Genomic DNA, 15,754 nt, shown 5'->3' with positions numbered 1-15,754 from the left:
AACCATCATAGCCAGACATGTCACACCACATCTAAAATAAATCTTCCTTGTAAAATACTACTCTGGTAAAATACCTTAGAATTTCCTTCTCAGTTCATTATAGGTCTTTTTTTTTTTTTTTAACTTGAAATGGCAAGTTGAAATTAACAGGGCTACTTTTCATTCCATGAAGAGATTAATGATAATGAGCGTTTCCTAATTTCTTTAGTTCTGGGCATTTAGTCATTCAGCATCTTGTTTGGGAGAAAGTCAAGGTAGGCTGTCCCTGGAACTCAAAGCTTCTGGTTCCTTCTGAATTGTCAAAGAACAAGGAAACACAAGTGAAAGGATCCAGAAGTGAAGCACGGCAATCAGTGGAAGACACGGATGAAGTTGGCAAAAGGACACAACCCTCGTTTCCAGCTACATCTACGTGAATGCTTCCCTTTCCAGTTTGAACTCTTTTCAGTCTGAGAAACGGTCGTTATTTTGAGCCCGTTACATAAGCACAGCAGCCTGAACCCCCCGGCTCTGCCAGATTTGTGCTCTCCAGGGCCCCAGTGTTTGCGGGGCAGCAGAGCAGGGTGCGGGGGCTGCATGTGGAGGTGGCTCGGCTTGCTTCAGAGGGAAAGGCAGCCGGGCCGGGTGCGGAGCAGCGCCTGGAGCCGTCCGCTCGATGGGCCCCGGCAGTCGCAGCCCGAGCTGAGCCGCGGTGCCGCGCTCCCCACGGCCGCTCTGAGCTCCGAGGTCCGGCAGGAGATGCGAAGGGCAGACGAACGCGGCGCGCCTATGTGCGCGCCCGCTTCTGCCGGCGGCGTTTCCGCAGCATTCACCCCGCAGGCACGGCGCTCCCAAACCCGGCGGCGCGGTGCCCCCGCCGCTTTCCCGCTGCCGGCCGGCACGCAACACGTGCTGCCCTACTTCGGGCCCGGCGTCCCCCCCTCGCGCTCCCTTTTGTCTCGCGGCCCCCGAGGAGCCCGGCTGGCGCGAGCGGGGAATCGCCCGGCCCCGAGCCACCCGCTCCCCCCCGGGGCCCCTCGTCCCGGCGCCGCCGGCCGCCCGCCTCCTTCCCGCCGCCTCTCGCGGCCGCAGGTCCGTAGGGACGGGCCCCGGGAGCGCGGGCGGCCGGGAAGGGGCCCGGGGGCGGCGGGGGCAGAGCGCGGAGCGGCGGAGCGCCGCGGAGGTGGCGGCGGGGCGGGCCGAGGCGCTGCGGCCCCGCGGGGAGAGGCGGGCGGGCGGGAGGAGGAGAGCCGCGCAAACTTTGTGCGGAGAGCGCGCTCGCGGCCGGGCCTGCGGGTCCGAGTGAGCGCCGAGCGGAGCGGGCCGGGCCGAGGGCTGCGCGGGAAAGGCTGAGGGCGGCGGGGCGGGCTGCGCGGGGCGGGCGGGCGGCCGGGCACCGAGCGGCGTCCCTGCGGAGCTGGCTCGGATTTTGAGTTCCGGGCTGTGGTGTCAGAGCTTTCCCTCACGTGGATTCTGCTCTCGCTCCGTTCCTGGGTCAGTTTTCTGTCAGACCTGCGGCGTTTCTGCTCCGCTAGACATCTCCACCTTCTGCGGAATTAGAATTTTCAAACTCGCGCTCCTGTTTCTTGCTAGCAGTTCTGTTAAGAAAGCCGCCAAAACGCCATGTATTTTTTTAATTATGATTTTAATTGTGTGCTTTGCTGCTGGAGGTGGCGCCTAGGTGTTTCCAATATCAAACGATGAACGATTTTCCAGAGCCTCGCTGTGAGCAGAGGCAGTAGTTGCAGTGCACAGGCTGAGCCTTGTGCTGAGGCTGCCCGTCTCGTGATGCCTGAGATCGCGGTTCAGAGCCGCGTTAACTGACGCGTTCCCTCCGCGCGGCGTTGCTGGGCCGCCCCGCCCTGCGCCTCGCGCCTCACCGCCTGCTGGGCTCCGCGCTGCCTCCCGTTCTGTGCCAGTTGTGAGGCAGAAGTGAAGGATGTTGGTTAATGGAGACATCAGTTAAAGTCACCTTGAGGTAGCGTTGAAAAAGGCCCTTAGAATCGCAGGTGATCGCTTAGCACTGGAGCTTCCTGAGATGCTCGTGTTGCTTCGTTGCACATTGTGTTTTGTTTTCTTTATTCAGTGTTTATTGCTTTACGGTACGGTGAGCGGGTGCTAAACCTGCTAAGGAAAAAATGATTTTTATTAATAATACATGTTGGCGTATTTGTGAATTACATTTACAAATATATTTTTATTTCTCAAACCTCCTTTGAAATTCAAGAGATACTCTTTTTATTTTTTGAGCTGATTTTTTTTTTTTATGCTGTAGTAGCAGAAGCCCGTAGTGTTGTCGAGAGCTTTGTCCTTATTTCACAGATGCACTGGGAATTGTTTTTAATCTCCTTTCTGCTTTCCCATTACAGATGGTGATGACGACCCACAACTCTCCTGGGTGGCTTCATCTCCCTCCAGCAAAGATGTTGCATCACCCACTCAGATGATAGGAGATGGGTGTGATCTCGGCATCGGGGAGGAGGAAGGGGGGACTGGCCTGCCGTATCCCTGTCAGTTTTGTGATAAGTCCTTCATTCGCTTGAGCTACCTTAAGAGACACGAGCAGATCCACAGTGACAAACTACCTTTCAAATGCACCTACTGTAGCCGGCTTTTTAAACACAAGAGGAGTAGGGACCGTCACATAAAGCTTCATACAGGGGACAAAAAGTATCATTGCCACGAGTGCGAGGCTGCGTTCTCTCGCAGCGACCACCTCAAAATTCATCTGAAAACCCACAGCTCCAGCAAACCATTCAAGTGTACTGTGTGTAAACGTGGGTTTTCATCTACCAGCTCATTGCAGAGTCACATGCAAGCTCATAAAAAGAACAAGGAACATATGGCAAAGTCTGAGAAAGAGGTGAAGAAGGATGATTTTATGTGTGATTACTGTGAAGAGACATTCAGTCAGACTGAAGAATTGGAGAAGCACGTAATGACACGCCACCCACAGCTTTCTGAGAAGGCAGATTTGCAGTGTATTCATTGCCCTGAAGTATTTTCAGATGAAAACTTATTGCTCTCACACATTCATCAAGCCCATGCCAACAAAAAACACAAGTGCCCTATGTGCCCAGAGCAGTTTTCTTCAGTGGAGGAAGTCTATTGCCACTTGGACAGCCACAGACAACCTGACTCCAGCAATCACAGCATCAGCCCTGACCCAGTCCTGGGGAGTGTGGCATCCATGAGTAGCGCGACTCCCGACTCCAGCGCATCGGTGGAGAGAGGTTCCACCCCGGATTCGACCTTAAAGCCTTTGAGAGGGCAGAAGAAAATCAGGTCTGTGGACAGAGAGGAAGGCCAGAATTGGTCTAAAGTTACTTACAGCTGCCCGTACTGCTCAAAGCGTGACTTCAACAGTCTTGCTGTGCTTGAGATCCACCTGAAGACCATCCATGCAGACAAACCTCAGCAAAGCCACACGTGCCAGATCTGCCTTGATTCCATGCCTACGCTGTACAACTTGAATGAACACGTGAGAAAGGTGCACAAAAACCATGCTTATCCCATGATGCAGTTTAGCAACATTTCTGCCTTTCACTGTAACTACTGCCCTGAGATGTTTGCAGATATCAACAGCTTACAGGAACACATCCGTATTACTCACTGTGGCCCAAATGCTACTCCTCAAGATGGTAACAATGCTTTCTTCTGTAACCAGTGCTCAATGGGCTTTCTGACCGAAGCAACCTTGACTGAGCATATTCAGCAGACTCACTGCAATGTAGGAAATTCAAAACTGGATTCCCCTGTCATTCAGCCAACACAGTCTTTTATGGAAGTTTATTCATGCCCTTATTGCACAAACTCCCCCATTTTTGGCTCCATCCTGAAGCTTACAAAGCATATTAAAGAAAACCACAAGAACATTCCTCTGGCACACAATAAGAAGTCAAAAGCAGAGCAGAGTCCAGTTTCTTCTGATGTTGAAGTCTCTTCCCCTAAAAGGCAACGGCTTTCTGCTAGTGTGAACTCGGTGTCTAATGGTGAATATCCATGTAATCAGTGTGATCTAAAGTTCTCAAATTTTGAGAGTTTTCAAACTCATTTAAAGTTGCATTTGGAGTTGCTGTTGAGGAAACAGTCTTGCCCTCAGTGTAAAGAAGACTTTGATTCCCAGGAGTCTCTCCTGCAACATCTCACCGTACATTACATGACAACTTCAACTCATTATGTATGTGAGAGCTGCGACAAACAGTTTTCTTCAGTGGATGATTTGCAGAAGCATTTGTTGGACATGCATACTTTTGTGTTGTATCACTGCACCCTTTGCCAAGAAGTTTTTGATTCCAAGGTATCTATCCAAGTGCATCTGGCAGTCAAGCACAGCAATGAAAAGAAGATGTATCGTTGCACAGCCTGTAACTGGGATTTTAGGAAGGAGGTGGATCTCCAAATCCACGTGAAGCATAGTCACTTGGGGAATCCATCAAAGTCTCATAAGTGCATCTTCTGTGGTGAGACTTTTAGCACGGAGGTAGAACTGCAGTGCCACATCACAACCCACAGCAAAAAATACAACTGCAAGTTTTGTAGCAAAGCTTTTCATGCCATCATCTTGCTTGAAAAACACTTGCGGGAAAAACACTGCGTTTTTGATGCCAGCACTGAAAATGGTACAGCTAATGGCATGACCCCAACAAATAAGAAGACAGAAGGGGCAGATATCCAGAACATGTTAATGAAGAATCCAGATACCTCCAACAGTCATGAGGCCAGTGAGGATGATGTAGATGCTTCTGAGCCCATGTATGGCTGTGACATCTGTGGCGCTGCCTATACTATGGAGGTCCTCTTGCAAAACCATCGCTTGAGGGATCATAACATCAGGCCTGGGGAGGACGACTGTTCTAGGAAGAAAGCAGAGTTCATCAAAGGCAGCCACAAGTGTAATATCTGTTCAAGGACCTTTTTCTCAGAAAATGGCCTGAGAGAGCACATGCAGACCCATCGAGGCCCGGCAAAGCACTACATGTGCCCCATCTGTGGGGAACGCTTCCCATCGCTCCTGACCCTCACTGAGCACAAAGTCACTCACAGCAAGAGTTTGGATACAGGAACGTGTCGGATCTGCAAAATGCCGCTGCAGAGCGAGGAGGAATTCATCGAACACTGCCAGATGCATCCAGATCTCAGAAACTCCCTCACTGGGTTTCGCTGCGTTGTCTGCATGCAGACGGTCACCTCTACGCTTGAGCTGAAAATTCATGGGACGTTTCATATGCAGAAACTGGCAGGAAACTCTGCGACCTCATCACCAAATGGCCAGGCCTTGCAAAAACTCTACAAGTGTGCATTGTGCTTGAAAGAGTTCCGGAACAAGCAGGACTTGGTAAAATTGGATGTGAATGGCCTTCCCTATGGCCTTTGTGCTGGATGCATGACCAGGAGCACCAATGGACAGTCTTCAGGCTTGACCCCACAGGAGGTGAACGAGAGGCCGTGTGGCAGTCTGAGGTGCCCTGAGTGTAGTGTCAAATTTGAAAGTGCTGAAGACCTGGAGAGCCACATTCAGGTTGACCACCGAGACCTGACACCTGAGACTAGTGGCCAAAGGAAAGGTACCCAGACGTCGCCTGTTCCCAGGGTGAGTACAGCTGAACTTTGGAATGTCAGAGGGATTATATGTAGCTTATTAATGTGACTGAGAAGCTTTTTTTAAAATCCCGTTTTATAAAATTAGTTAAACAAAAAAAATCAGGGGAGTAATGTGCACAGAAAAATTGGGTTTTGTGCAGTCTTATAGGCTTGTAGATTCCTAATAGCAGAGCAGTGATTTTTTTTTATCATAAAGCTGCTCTAGATTTACCAACAGAGAGCTTAGACACATAAGTTGTGCACGTGAGTGGTGAGGGTTGAATTCTGAGTCCATGAATTCTGGTGCTACTGAACTGGCAGATCTGGAAGAACTGGGACATTTCCATGAAAAAGGGCATTCTGAGTTCCCAAAGGTAGAAGATCTGATTTGTCATACTCAGGGAATGGCATGGTTTCTTACCTGGGAAATAAACTCAAGCAGGAAGATAGAGGAACTTGTGAGGAAAGCTGTAGCAAATTTCCCCCAAAATTCTCACCTGAAACCAATTTCATGCCAGAGAGCTTGTTGTCACATACGTCTGCAAGGGTGAATGCTGTGAGGCTGCTTGGATGTTTGTGTGCATGCATACGTTGTGAGCGTGTGTGTGTGACTTTAGAAGTGATTTTAAAGGGAACTTCTTCATGGCCCTCCTTCAGGAGAAGTAGCTTTTTAGCAAATCTGGAAATTGCTGTCTACTAATAGGCAGGTTACGTGTCTGAAAAAAAGACTGCTTTGCTCTGGAGTTTACTGATAGCCTGTTCTCCCATTTCTTAGCTTATACAATGCAAGGGAACATGCAGCATCTAAGTAAGGTTTCAGAAGACTGCTCAGGAGATTAATATTGTTTGCAGTTTATAGTCTTTTAAAATTATTTGTTGACGTTTTGGCTCAAGAATGGGCCAAGTCAGTCCTTCCTCTGTCAGGAACAGATGGAATGAGAAGTAAATTTTGGAAATCTTCTCGGGAGACCAACAGCAGACACATCTGAGTATTGATATCATCTGACATTTTTAATTAAACATGATGGGGTGAGATTTTCAAAAGTATCTAAGGAAATTAGGCACCCAACTCCTAATGAATAATTCCAGCCGTAGATGCCTGTTTATGTCAATCTGCTAATTAAAGCACCCACAAACACATCTCACTGCATTAAAAGAACCTGTAAATACCTCTCCAATACAACATCAGAGGCTCAGGAAGTAAGAAAGGACCCTAAGTATGTCCTGAGGACGCAAACTGTGATGCCTCCAGTAGTGCTGTCACAGGCTGAGCCCCGCTGGGACTTGTTAGCTCCAGCTCGACGCTGGGACCACGCAGGGTGGCAGCATCTGGGCAGCCCGGAGCGCAGCACTGCCTGCCCTCGGCACCGCTCGCCCCAGCACCTCTGTTCCAGGCTGCTGATGAAATGCCACAAAAAGTTCTGTTCCGTCCTTTCTTTCTTCTTTTCTTTTTAGAGTAAAACAACTGGATATTGTTCCCCTAGGTCCATGACTAAGGCTCCTGGTGTATACACCTAATCCTGCAGCTTCTGCAGAAGAGTAAGGAATGAAAACATCCCTCCTTCAAACTGATACCTTTTGAGAGTTCAGCTGGAGCTCCGACTAGGTCATTCTGCTTCTTCCTTCTCTCTCTTTATTGCCTTCTAAATCCTTTTAAACACTTCTATTCTCTTAGGTAGAACTAATTCTTTGTATGACCATGCCTGTAGCCTAAAGTATTGCCTTTTCTTGCCTACTGACTGTCAGAAGCAGAATACATTGCCATTTTCTGCTCTGATTTCTTGCTTTAACTCTCTCTTTTCAGCGAGAGCTTCCGTACTTGTTCCCTCAGGGGAGAGTTTTAAGTTCTCCAATAAGGTAAATGCCTTGAATTTCATCCCATGAGGGCAGATCTTAGTTCCTTTATAAAAGATAATGAAAAATCTGCATTTGTGGCAATGGCAAATGGTACCTTCAACAGGTGTCTATGGCCTGTACATATGCTAATATCAGAGATCTTTATGGTATGCTTCTCAGGAATAGATATATTGTTACTAGAAATAATTACTGATCTTAGCCTTCATTGTAGGTACAAGACCTGAATTCTGATGTCAGTCCATGCGGAAACTGTTGGTGTTTCATTCAGGTTTCTCAAGATAATGAGTGCTCTTTGTGTCTGCCTAGCACAGGGGCTGTCAGAGAACCATGATCTCTTTTAAATGTTGATAAATTCCTGTATTTCAAGAATGTTTACCTATCTTCATTTGCTTCACAATGAAGCTCTGTAAGTTGAATACAGTATTCTGTCATCCTGTTAGTGCTGTACACACTAATGTGTTTTATGCGCTTTAGCAGAACTGTCCAAGAGCTCAAAGCATGTGGAGTGACCTGCAGGTGCCCACGTGAGTCGCTTCTCTCCAGTTCTTGGGCACTTCCAGATTTCTTTTTTAAACTCTTTATTGATTTTTCTTTCTTAAACAGAAAAGCACTTGAAGATTAGGGATAAATAGACTGAGAAAGAAAATACAAGATTAGATTTTAAATAGTGAGTATATTCTTTGGAGTAAATAAGAAAGAGCAGAATGAAATCCTACTACTTAGAAAGGCTGATGTTAAAAATGCACAACTTCTCTGAATATGATGGATATCATGATACCAGCAGTTCTACTTATTGAAGAGCATGGAAGCCTAGTATAATTTCAGATGAAAAAAGTGAAGATTTAGCCCCATAATGAAATAAGGGAAGAAAATAACTACTAGCTCCCAATGAGCAAAAAGTGGTAATATTTGAGAAGTAAAACTGATCAGAAGAAAAAAAAGTCCATTCCTTTTTACTGTTTATATTCATGTTTATTTATGTATGCACCTGGATGTAGCACCACAAAGAGGAGTATAAATAGTTATATTTCATTCACTTTTGCTATCAAAAAGCAGCTAGAATTGCTTGGCAGGCTTTGTTTTAGTTTTTTTTTTCCTTTAATCCATAAGGAAAAAAGAGAGAAAACATAACCCTCGAAAATGCCGTTGCATTCTGTCTTCCTCACGTTTTATTATGACAAAAAAAGACAACCAAAACAGATATATATGGATTAATCACCTTTCTTTGTAAAACATCTAAGTAGGATCAATTTGTGATAGTCAAAGAAGATTTCTGGGTGGATGAAGGTTTTGCTTCCTCTGCATGGAAACATCTGCATCAGAGGACTTGTTATCAGGAAGTTTTAAGCCAAGTCAGTGCTATTTAGTATAGGGTACCACTAAGAGGAATAAATAAAATACGCCTTAGTAGTGAAAGGCAACTCTTCCATCAATTTATGTTTGATTCTTACAGTTCTACACGAGTTTTTCTGTCTCAGTAGGTCTAAAAGTTTCTTTTATTAGATGAACATCGCCAGGATAGGTGCCATTCTGGTGTCTGGCAGACGTGTAGCTCAGGATCTTTTTACATTCTGTTATGATCACATCAGAAGCAATGCTTTCATTTTTACTGAACACATTTCTGTGCGTAGGAGCTTCAGTTTTGAATACATTTTATTAATTCCTTTTAGCACCTTCAGGAGGAATGTGCCTGTCCTGAGAAATATGACAAACTGTTTAGTACTGAGATTTCTTATTGTCTCTCCTGGTACTGGAAGCAGTCACTTTTCAGGGTACTGTTTCTCTTACACAGATTTATCCTTACTTTATACAATAATCATCACAACCTATTCTTGTTTAACATTGAAAAGGGCAAATTGTCTGGCTTCAGTTAAATTTCCATCTTGAATGGTGTTTCTTTATTTAGCCCACCTAGGTTATTTAGACTGAAGAAGCAAAGGAGGTGGCATAGAAAATCAGAAGAATGAACCCCATTGTGCTCCTTTAACTCAGTTCCTTTTCTCCTGCACTCTTTCTTGGATTCAAATCCTTCTCTTTGTTCTCCCCCCACCCCTTCTCTACCCTTGTAAATCCACTGAATGGAGGAATATTTTCTTTGTAGAACAGGAAACCATTTCCAGATTTAAAGGAGGACAGTCTGGAAAACCCATGGGAACAATAGTTATTTCAGAAAAGAAACCAGACCCCCCTGTTGTTATTACTGCTATTTTGTGCCAAGATTAGAGTGAAGTATCTTGACTTAATAGGGATTGAGCTCTCAGTTGAAGGCCTGCTCATCTGGTCTCTTTTGCCACCTTGAAGCTGTCATCTAGACTGAGCTCCTCAGAATCGGGGCTTCTGTTTTGTTATCATACATAAAGACAAAACATTAAAAAGAGATATCCACCCCACTACAATTGTCTGTGAAGTCGTGGTGCTCACAAAAATGGCAGCAGAACATCAAGTTTTGTGCCACAAATAACATAGCCTTGATTTAAAACTAATTCCTCCCATTTTCTCAGAATGAAAATCAAATTGTTTTGACTTTTTTTAAGGAGAGATATTAACGAGCCAAAAAATCAGCTCTTCTGTCTTTTGCATATACATTTGGGCGCTAATCAAGCTATAGCCATTTTGTGGCCTGTATGAAGCTATGTGTTGACCTTATTCTGTATCAAGCAGGGTATGCTATCAAAAGAGCCGTTGCCTCAATCAGACATCCCTCCCAGGCTGGATGCAGCCCTGAGCAGCCTGAGCTGGTGGGCGGCACCCAGCTCATGGCAGGGGATTGCAAGGGCTTTAAGGACCCTTCCAGCCCAAACCATTCTTTGGTTACGTGATGTGTGTGTCGTCTGAAGCTAAAGATGATATTGACAGAAGTCTGAAATCTGCTGTCTTTGAGGGGTGGTCACACCAAGCAGAGCATTTTATGAGTTTGTGAAATGGTGTGGAGGAGTTCGTTCAGGGTCTGTGGATAAACAAAGACATCCTGTTTCCAGATCTGTTAGTAAGTAGCTTTCAGAAGCTTTCTGCTTTTTAAATCAGTTTAAAAAATAAATCACTTGTCTGTATTTAAGGTAAGTTTAAAAGCTTGACATAGAGTTGAGCTGAAACAATCTTTCTTAGCTGGGAACCCTCGTAACACAGATAAGTGTTGAACAAGGCACAGAAGTTAGTCAACTTGAAGTTTCAAAGAAGAGAAAGGTTTCAAGTTCTAAATGTGACCACATAAATCATTCACAGCTCATTCCTGTTTTTCTCTTCTAGGGATTTTTGCATTCTTTATTTTTTTCCCCTTAGCATGTGTATGCCAGTGTGCTTGAGGCTTGAGAGTACATGTGTATGTGTGTGTGCTTGCATTCGTCTGCTGCAATAGATTCCCAAGAAACAGTGCTGCAGAAGTCCAGCTGCTTTTCCATTAGCAGCCTTGATTTCACAATGGATTCCAGGAGGATACTTTCTTGAGCTACCTAGGGATAACTAGCCTATCCAAAGTATTTCCTTTTATACAGTTGGCTGTGTCAGTTTTCAGCCAATGGAGTCTATCTTTCTTCCCATTATCATGTTAATTGCCCATTGTTATTTTAGCCTAGAAAGCCCTGCCTATGTGCAAACACATACTGTGTACTGAATTCATGGAATGTGCATACCATCCATAGATGGTTGCATTTGTTGTTGTGATATTATAGCATGTTCATTAACCTCCAGCAGGCTAACTTGTTGCCACTGATGACATGGGAAGTAGTTACGAAGCTCCTGGCAGCACCTAATTTGTTATTTCCTCAGCAGGTGCTCAAGGAAATTGGATCCCATACACAGAGGGAATGACAGCACCTCCTCTGTTTAACTCCAAACTTCTTATTTATTACTGCTGTCCTAAAAATGGGATTCTATACCTTGGTGTGGGGTGGAGGCCACAAGAAAAAAGTTATTTTCATCTAACAGTGCACAAAAAATACCCACAAAATATTTTGTCTCGACAATGTAAGAGGATATCATGTCCTGAGTTAGGTTCCTCACTGCTAACGGCTTGGGATTCTCATCCATCTGCCAGTGGAGTCGAGGCATGAGTGGCGTATTTCACACGTGTTCTGCTGCCATGCAATCCTGCTGTAGGGCTACACTCGTACCTTAGTGCACAAGCAGCAAAAACAGCCAGCTGCCTGGTGGCAACTGTTGTAGTAGGAGTTATTCTCTAGGAAGAAATAGGAACAAAAGGCCCAATTTTTCTAAATGGCACATCAAAAAACGTGTTAAGATAACCTGCTCCCATGCAGCGACTGAGCATGCACATTAGACCAGAGCACAGTAGTCCTGCTTTGGGAAATGTCCAAATGTATAAGAGCTTAGCACTAGCCTTTTATTTTTTCCTAACATGGATGCCTATCTTGTCCTATGCGTTTTCATTTCTACAAATGGCTTCTTGAATTTTTCACTGTCTTATAGCTCAAGTGCATGCACTGCTGTCAATCTGAGTCCAAACCCCATTTCTCCTATTTGAATAAATGCTTCATGTAATTGCTTCTTCACACTATCTCCTGATTTCTGCAGCTAAGGCTCCCTGGTATGACTTTGTGGCAGCGAACATTTGCAAGAGATTGTGCTAGAAAGCCATTATCTGTGGTGATGCAGTTCTTCCATGATTTCTGATGGGAAACCAGTGCAAAATGTATTTCTCCTCCTGTCCTTCACTTCCCCAAATAACTATTATGTGTTTTCCTGCTGCTTTCTGTAAAGACGGAATTTTGTGAAAACAGAATTCCTTTTCTTTCGCTCCACAGGAGCTGTTACTGTAATGGGTTAAAAGACATGAGCAATCTGATTATGGCCAAAGTACTCTAGCAGACTTTCAAATACTGTCATTTGAAAATGTTTTTAGTTGAAATTAAAGTTGTCTAAAAGCAGGCTGTTACATAGAGGTTGCATGTATGGTCCCTAAAAGTCCGGCCAAAGTCGATATCTTGTTGGGGATGTAGGAGAGAACAGGGCTGAGTTGAGGGAAGTTGAAGCACGTAACATGCTACATTTATGATCACACTTGCCTTATGCTACAGTGCAGTTTTCTCTAATCTCTTTTTGGTTATTAAACAGAAAAAGACCTATCAGTGCATCAAGTGCCAGATGACCTTTGAGAATGAGAGAGAGATACAAATCCATGTCGCTAACCATATGATTGGTAAGACATCCTTTAAACTAGGCCACTCATGGGCTGCTTGTTTTTTGCTACTCTTTGAAATTCACTATTCTAATAACTTGTTAATATTCATGCTGTAATTTATTTTTTTTTATCTTTCAAGGAAAATGATTTTGATGTAATGATTCTTCACTTCAAAGCTTTTTAAATATGTGGTTGTAGAAGTGTTACTGCTGAGCTTTTTTCCTTATCCTTTTGAGTCCTTGTCTAGCATTTTCATTTATATTAAAATCAAACTTTTGACAGTATCTTCCATTTGATAGCATAAATTTCTCTCTATCCACGTAAAAAGTACTTGCCAGTTGTCAACCACTTAGGAGCAATTATGTTTCAATTTTGTATGTCATGACATTGAATAGATTTAACTGCTAGCATTTTCCCAGCTAAATGTGGTGAATTCCTGAAGAACACTGTCAAAACAGAAAGCTTACAGAGTTATTTCAGTGTTTTTTTTCCTCTTTCCAACAATTCAGGACTTCAGAAAGTTCGACTTTTCAGATACAGACGTGGTTTACAAAGCAGTGCCTGCTGCCTCGGTTACTGCCTGTCGTAGGAGTCTGAAGTAGCGTTTTTGTAATGTGATGGGTTGTATTTCAGCTGCAGCTGGATGATTTCTTTTCTGATGAATGCAAAGAAATGTGTGTACAGATGTTAGGAATATATGTTTTGGCCCAAGAGGTCAGTTTACTTTGATGCATAGACCACAGAGGAGTTCCTTACAGATGCCACTGTCGGTGTATGTTGTATGAGATCCTCCATAGACCCTATAGCACACTTTGTGTGTCTAAGATGTTCATGTGCAGCATTTATCTCCCGTAAGCATAGTGATTTTCCTTCAATAATTTTATATTTAGGAAACTGTTCTCCCATCAATGCATATATGTAACTCCTATTATCTTTGATTTGAACTATGCATAAATATCAGAGAGAGAGAGAGAGAGAGAGAGAGAGAGAGAGAGAGAGAGAGATGCAGACTGACACAGTATTCACCCCCCCTGCCCTCACATGAGAGATATATGTGTCAGTCACAATAATTTTCATTCCAGAGCCAGGCAGGAGTTTCAAGTCAATGTCAAGCAGGTTAAGATGAAGATATCTAAAAATGTTTGCTTTTGTAGCAGGTGTTAATGTAATCTCTTGTTTGCAAGCTTGAAGAGTGAGATCCTTGTTAATTGGACCACAGTGATTTCATACAGCTCCCCCCTAGAATTTTTTAGTAAAAGCCTGAAAGAAAGGAGTCCGTGGGAAAGCTTATCGCTTCAGCCCGAGTTGTGATACAGTAAATGATCACTGATCTTTAAATTCATAGCTCATGAAATGTTGAATTAAGGTTCTACTTGATTTGAGAGAGGAATTCTTTCTCCTTCTGGAAAGAAGTGATTTCTTTACAGTGATTGATGTGTGAAGTTTATCTATTTATATCTCCAAATTACTGCTGTCTGGAATAATACATGATGATGTATATGTCATTAGAAGTTTCAGTATTGGAGAGCTATTGGGAAGCAACACTGCTGTAAGTCAAAGGAGGCTGAGAAAAGTGTGGTGCTGTGGTTTGTGAAAACTGTACTTGCTGTTTCCTTGAAGCTGTGCATAAGTTCTAACAGGTATTTCAAAAAAGCCTATATAAAAGCAAAGGTATACATGGACTCAGTTCCACATACCTAGGACATTGTAAGTGCCAGAATGGTAAGAGAACAACTGATCTTTCTGCTTAGGGATCACGTCTTTGTGTCTTTTTACTGAGAGGTGGGCTGAGGACATTCATGCAGTCATCTCTTCTTGTGGTGGAGTTTGCGGAAGAGGGAAGTATGGAAACCTCTGGTGAGGAGCCCTCTTCCTCCTGCTGTGGAGCAGCTCAGCCTGTTCACAGGTTCTTGGCCCTCTTCAGGACACGGGGCTGCTTCCAAAATCGTGGTGTCAGTGAGTCTCCTGTTGGCATTTGCTCTTTACTGGGGAATGCTGCATCTGGGAGGTGAGGCTAGGTGCCTTGGTTTATCCACCAATAAATCCTGTGAAGATTTTTGGTGATAATTTGCGTAGTGCTGTCAGCAGAGTGATGGATTGCTTCCTGGGCTTGCTCCTGTGGCCTGTGTTCAAAGCCTGAGAGCCTTAATCCCTTTCACAGGCTGCAGGAGAGACAAGCACGTGCCTTGCTACCGCTCGGCTGCCTTATTGATGGTACAACACGGAGTGGAAGAGGTTTCCTTGGTGTTAGGCTGAGCTTTGTCAGACGGCAGTGAGAGAAAGAAGCCGATTCATCTGTTCTGTAGGTCTGTGTCACAGCAGTTGCTAATGTCACTGTTAGTGCAAGACCTACACCCAAGGATTTGTTTGTGTCACGATCCTGAAGTGAGCATTGAGGTGCACAGGGACTGGGGAGACCCTGCTCTTGGGTTGTGCCTGCTAAGGAGCTGGCATCTGGCTCACTGAGATGAACTTGTTCGTGTCTGCCTGAAATTAAGGTGTCTGCTTTAATATAGTCATTGAGGTGCCGTCTGGGGAAAATGAATGATTGATACCAATCTAAGATAAGAGTTTGAGTAGGATAAGCATTTCCAGGGAGAGGTTTTTATCTCATTTGAATCTGAAGTGAGCGAAGACAATGAAGTTAGCCTTGACATGTAGTTTTAGGTAATAAAAAACACACTTGGCTTTGATAATCCAAGACCTCTCTGCTGCACTTTCTTCTCATACTTTGCAAAACACAAAATCAATAGTTGACAGATGTCCTAAACGCTTGCTTACAGTTTCATTCTGCTCAAGTGACTGTCAACAAAGGAATCCCCGATCTGTAGGTGTGATGCCCCCTAAGTAGCAGTGTCCATACTGTTATTAAAGATTTCGGTTATTTCTTACATCATAGCTGTGGAGAGTGCCTCCAGTGGAGTTGGCTGTCCCTCCTCCACCTCTCAGCTCTTCAGCTGGAGTCAGAGGCCCTGCTCATAATTCATGGATGTCGGGGGTTCTTTTTTTCAAAGCAATATGCAGGGAATTTCCAGTGCTACTCCCATGCACTGCTTTGAAAAATTACCCTTCTGCACTCTAGCCCTTCATATCCTGTGCACAAACACAGAGGCATATTGGGTCCTGTACAGGGTCCCTGGAGAAAGAGCGGGCTGGATCTATCCTTGAAGGAGGTAAATGGTGGATGTTACGTTTCAT

At 44.4% G+C, this 15,754-nt stretch overlaps 1 protein-coding gene across 6 annotated transcripts in view; it reads left to right on the top strand.

Annotated features, from left to right (window-relative positions):
- The window catches only part of ZNF423 (zinc finger protein 423), a 196,866-nt gene that overhangs the window by 106,245 nt on the left and 74,867 nt on the right, over positions 1 to 15,754 (top strand). For 4 of the 6 annotated variants that reach the window (XM_048958348.1, XM_048958344.1, XM_048958343.1 and 1 more), the window contains 2 exons: positions 2,349 to 5,572; positions 12,490 to 12,574. In XM_048958348.1, coding sequence (XP_048814305.1) covers positions 2,349 to 5,572; positions 12,490 to 12,574 — 3,309 coding nt within the window. Of the gene's footprint in view, positions 1 to 845; positions 1,072 to 1,362; positions 1,474 to 2,348; positions 5,573 to 12,489; positions 12,575 to 15,754 lie in introns of those variants that run through there. The other 2 variants (XM_048958345.1, XM_048958346.1) reach the window with 2 other exon arrangements.

The sequence above is a fragment of the Lagopus muta genome, chromosome 12, assembly GCF_023343835.1.
Source record: "Lagopus muta isolate bLagMut1 chromosome 12, bLagMut1 primary, whole genome shotgun sequence".
Classification (NCBI taxonomy): Eukaryota; Metazoa; Chordata; class Aves; order Galliformes; family Phasianidae; genus Lagopus; species Lagopus muta.
The sequence above is the reverse complement of the archived record's forward strand: the minus strand, read 5'-3'. Positions and strand labels throughout refer to the sequence as shown.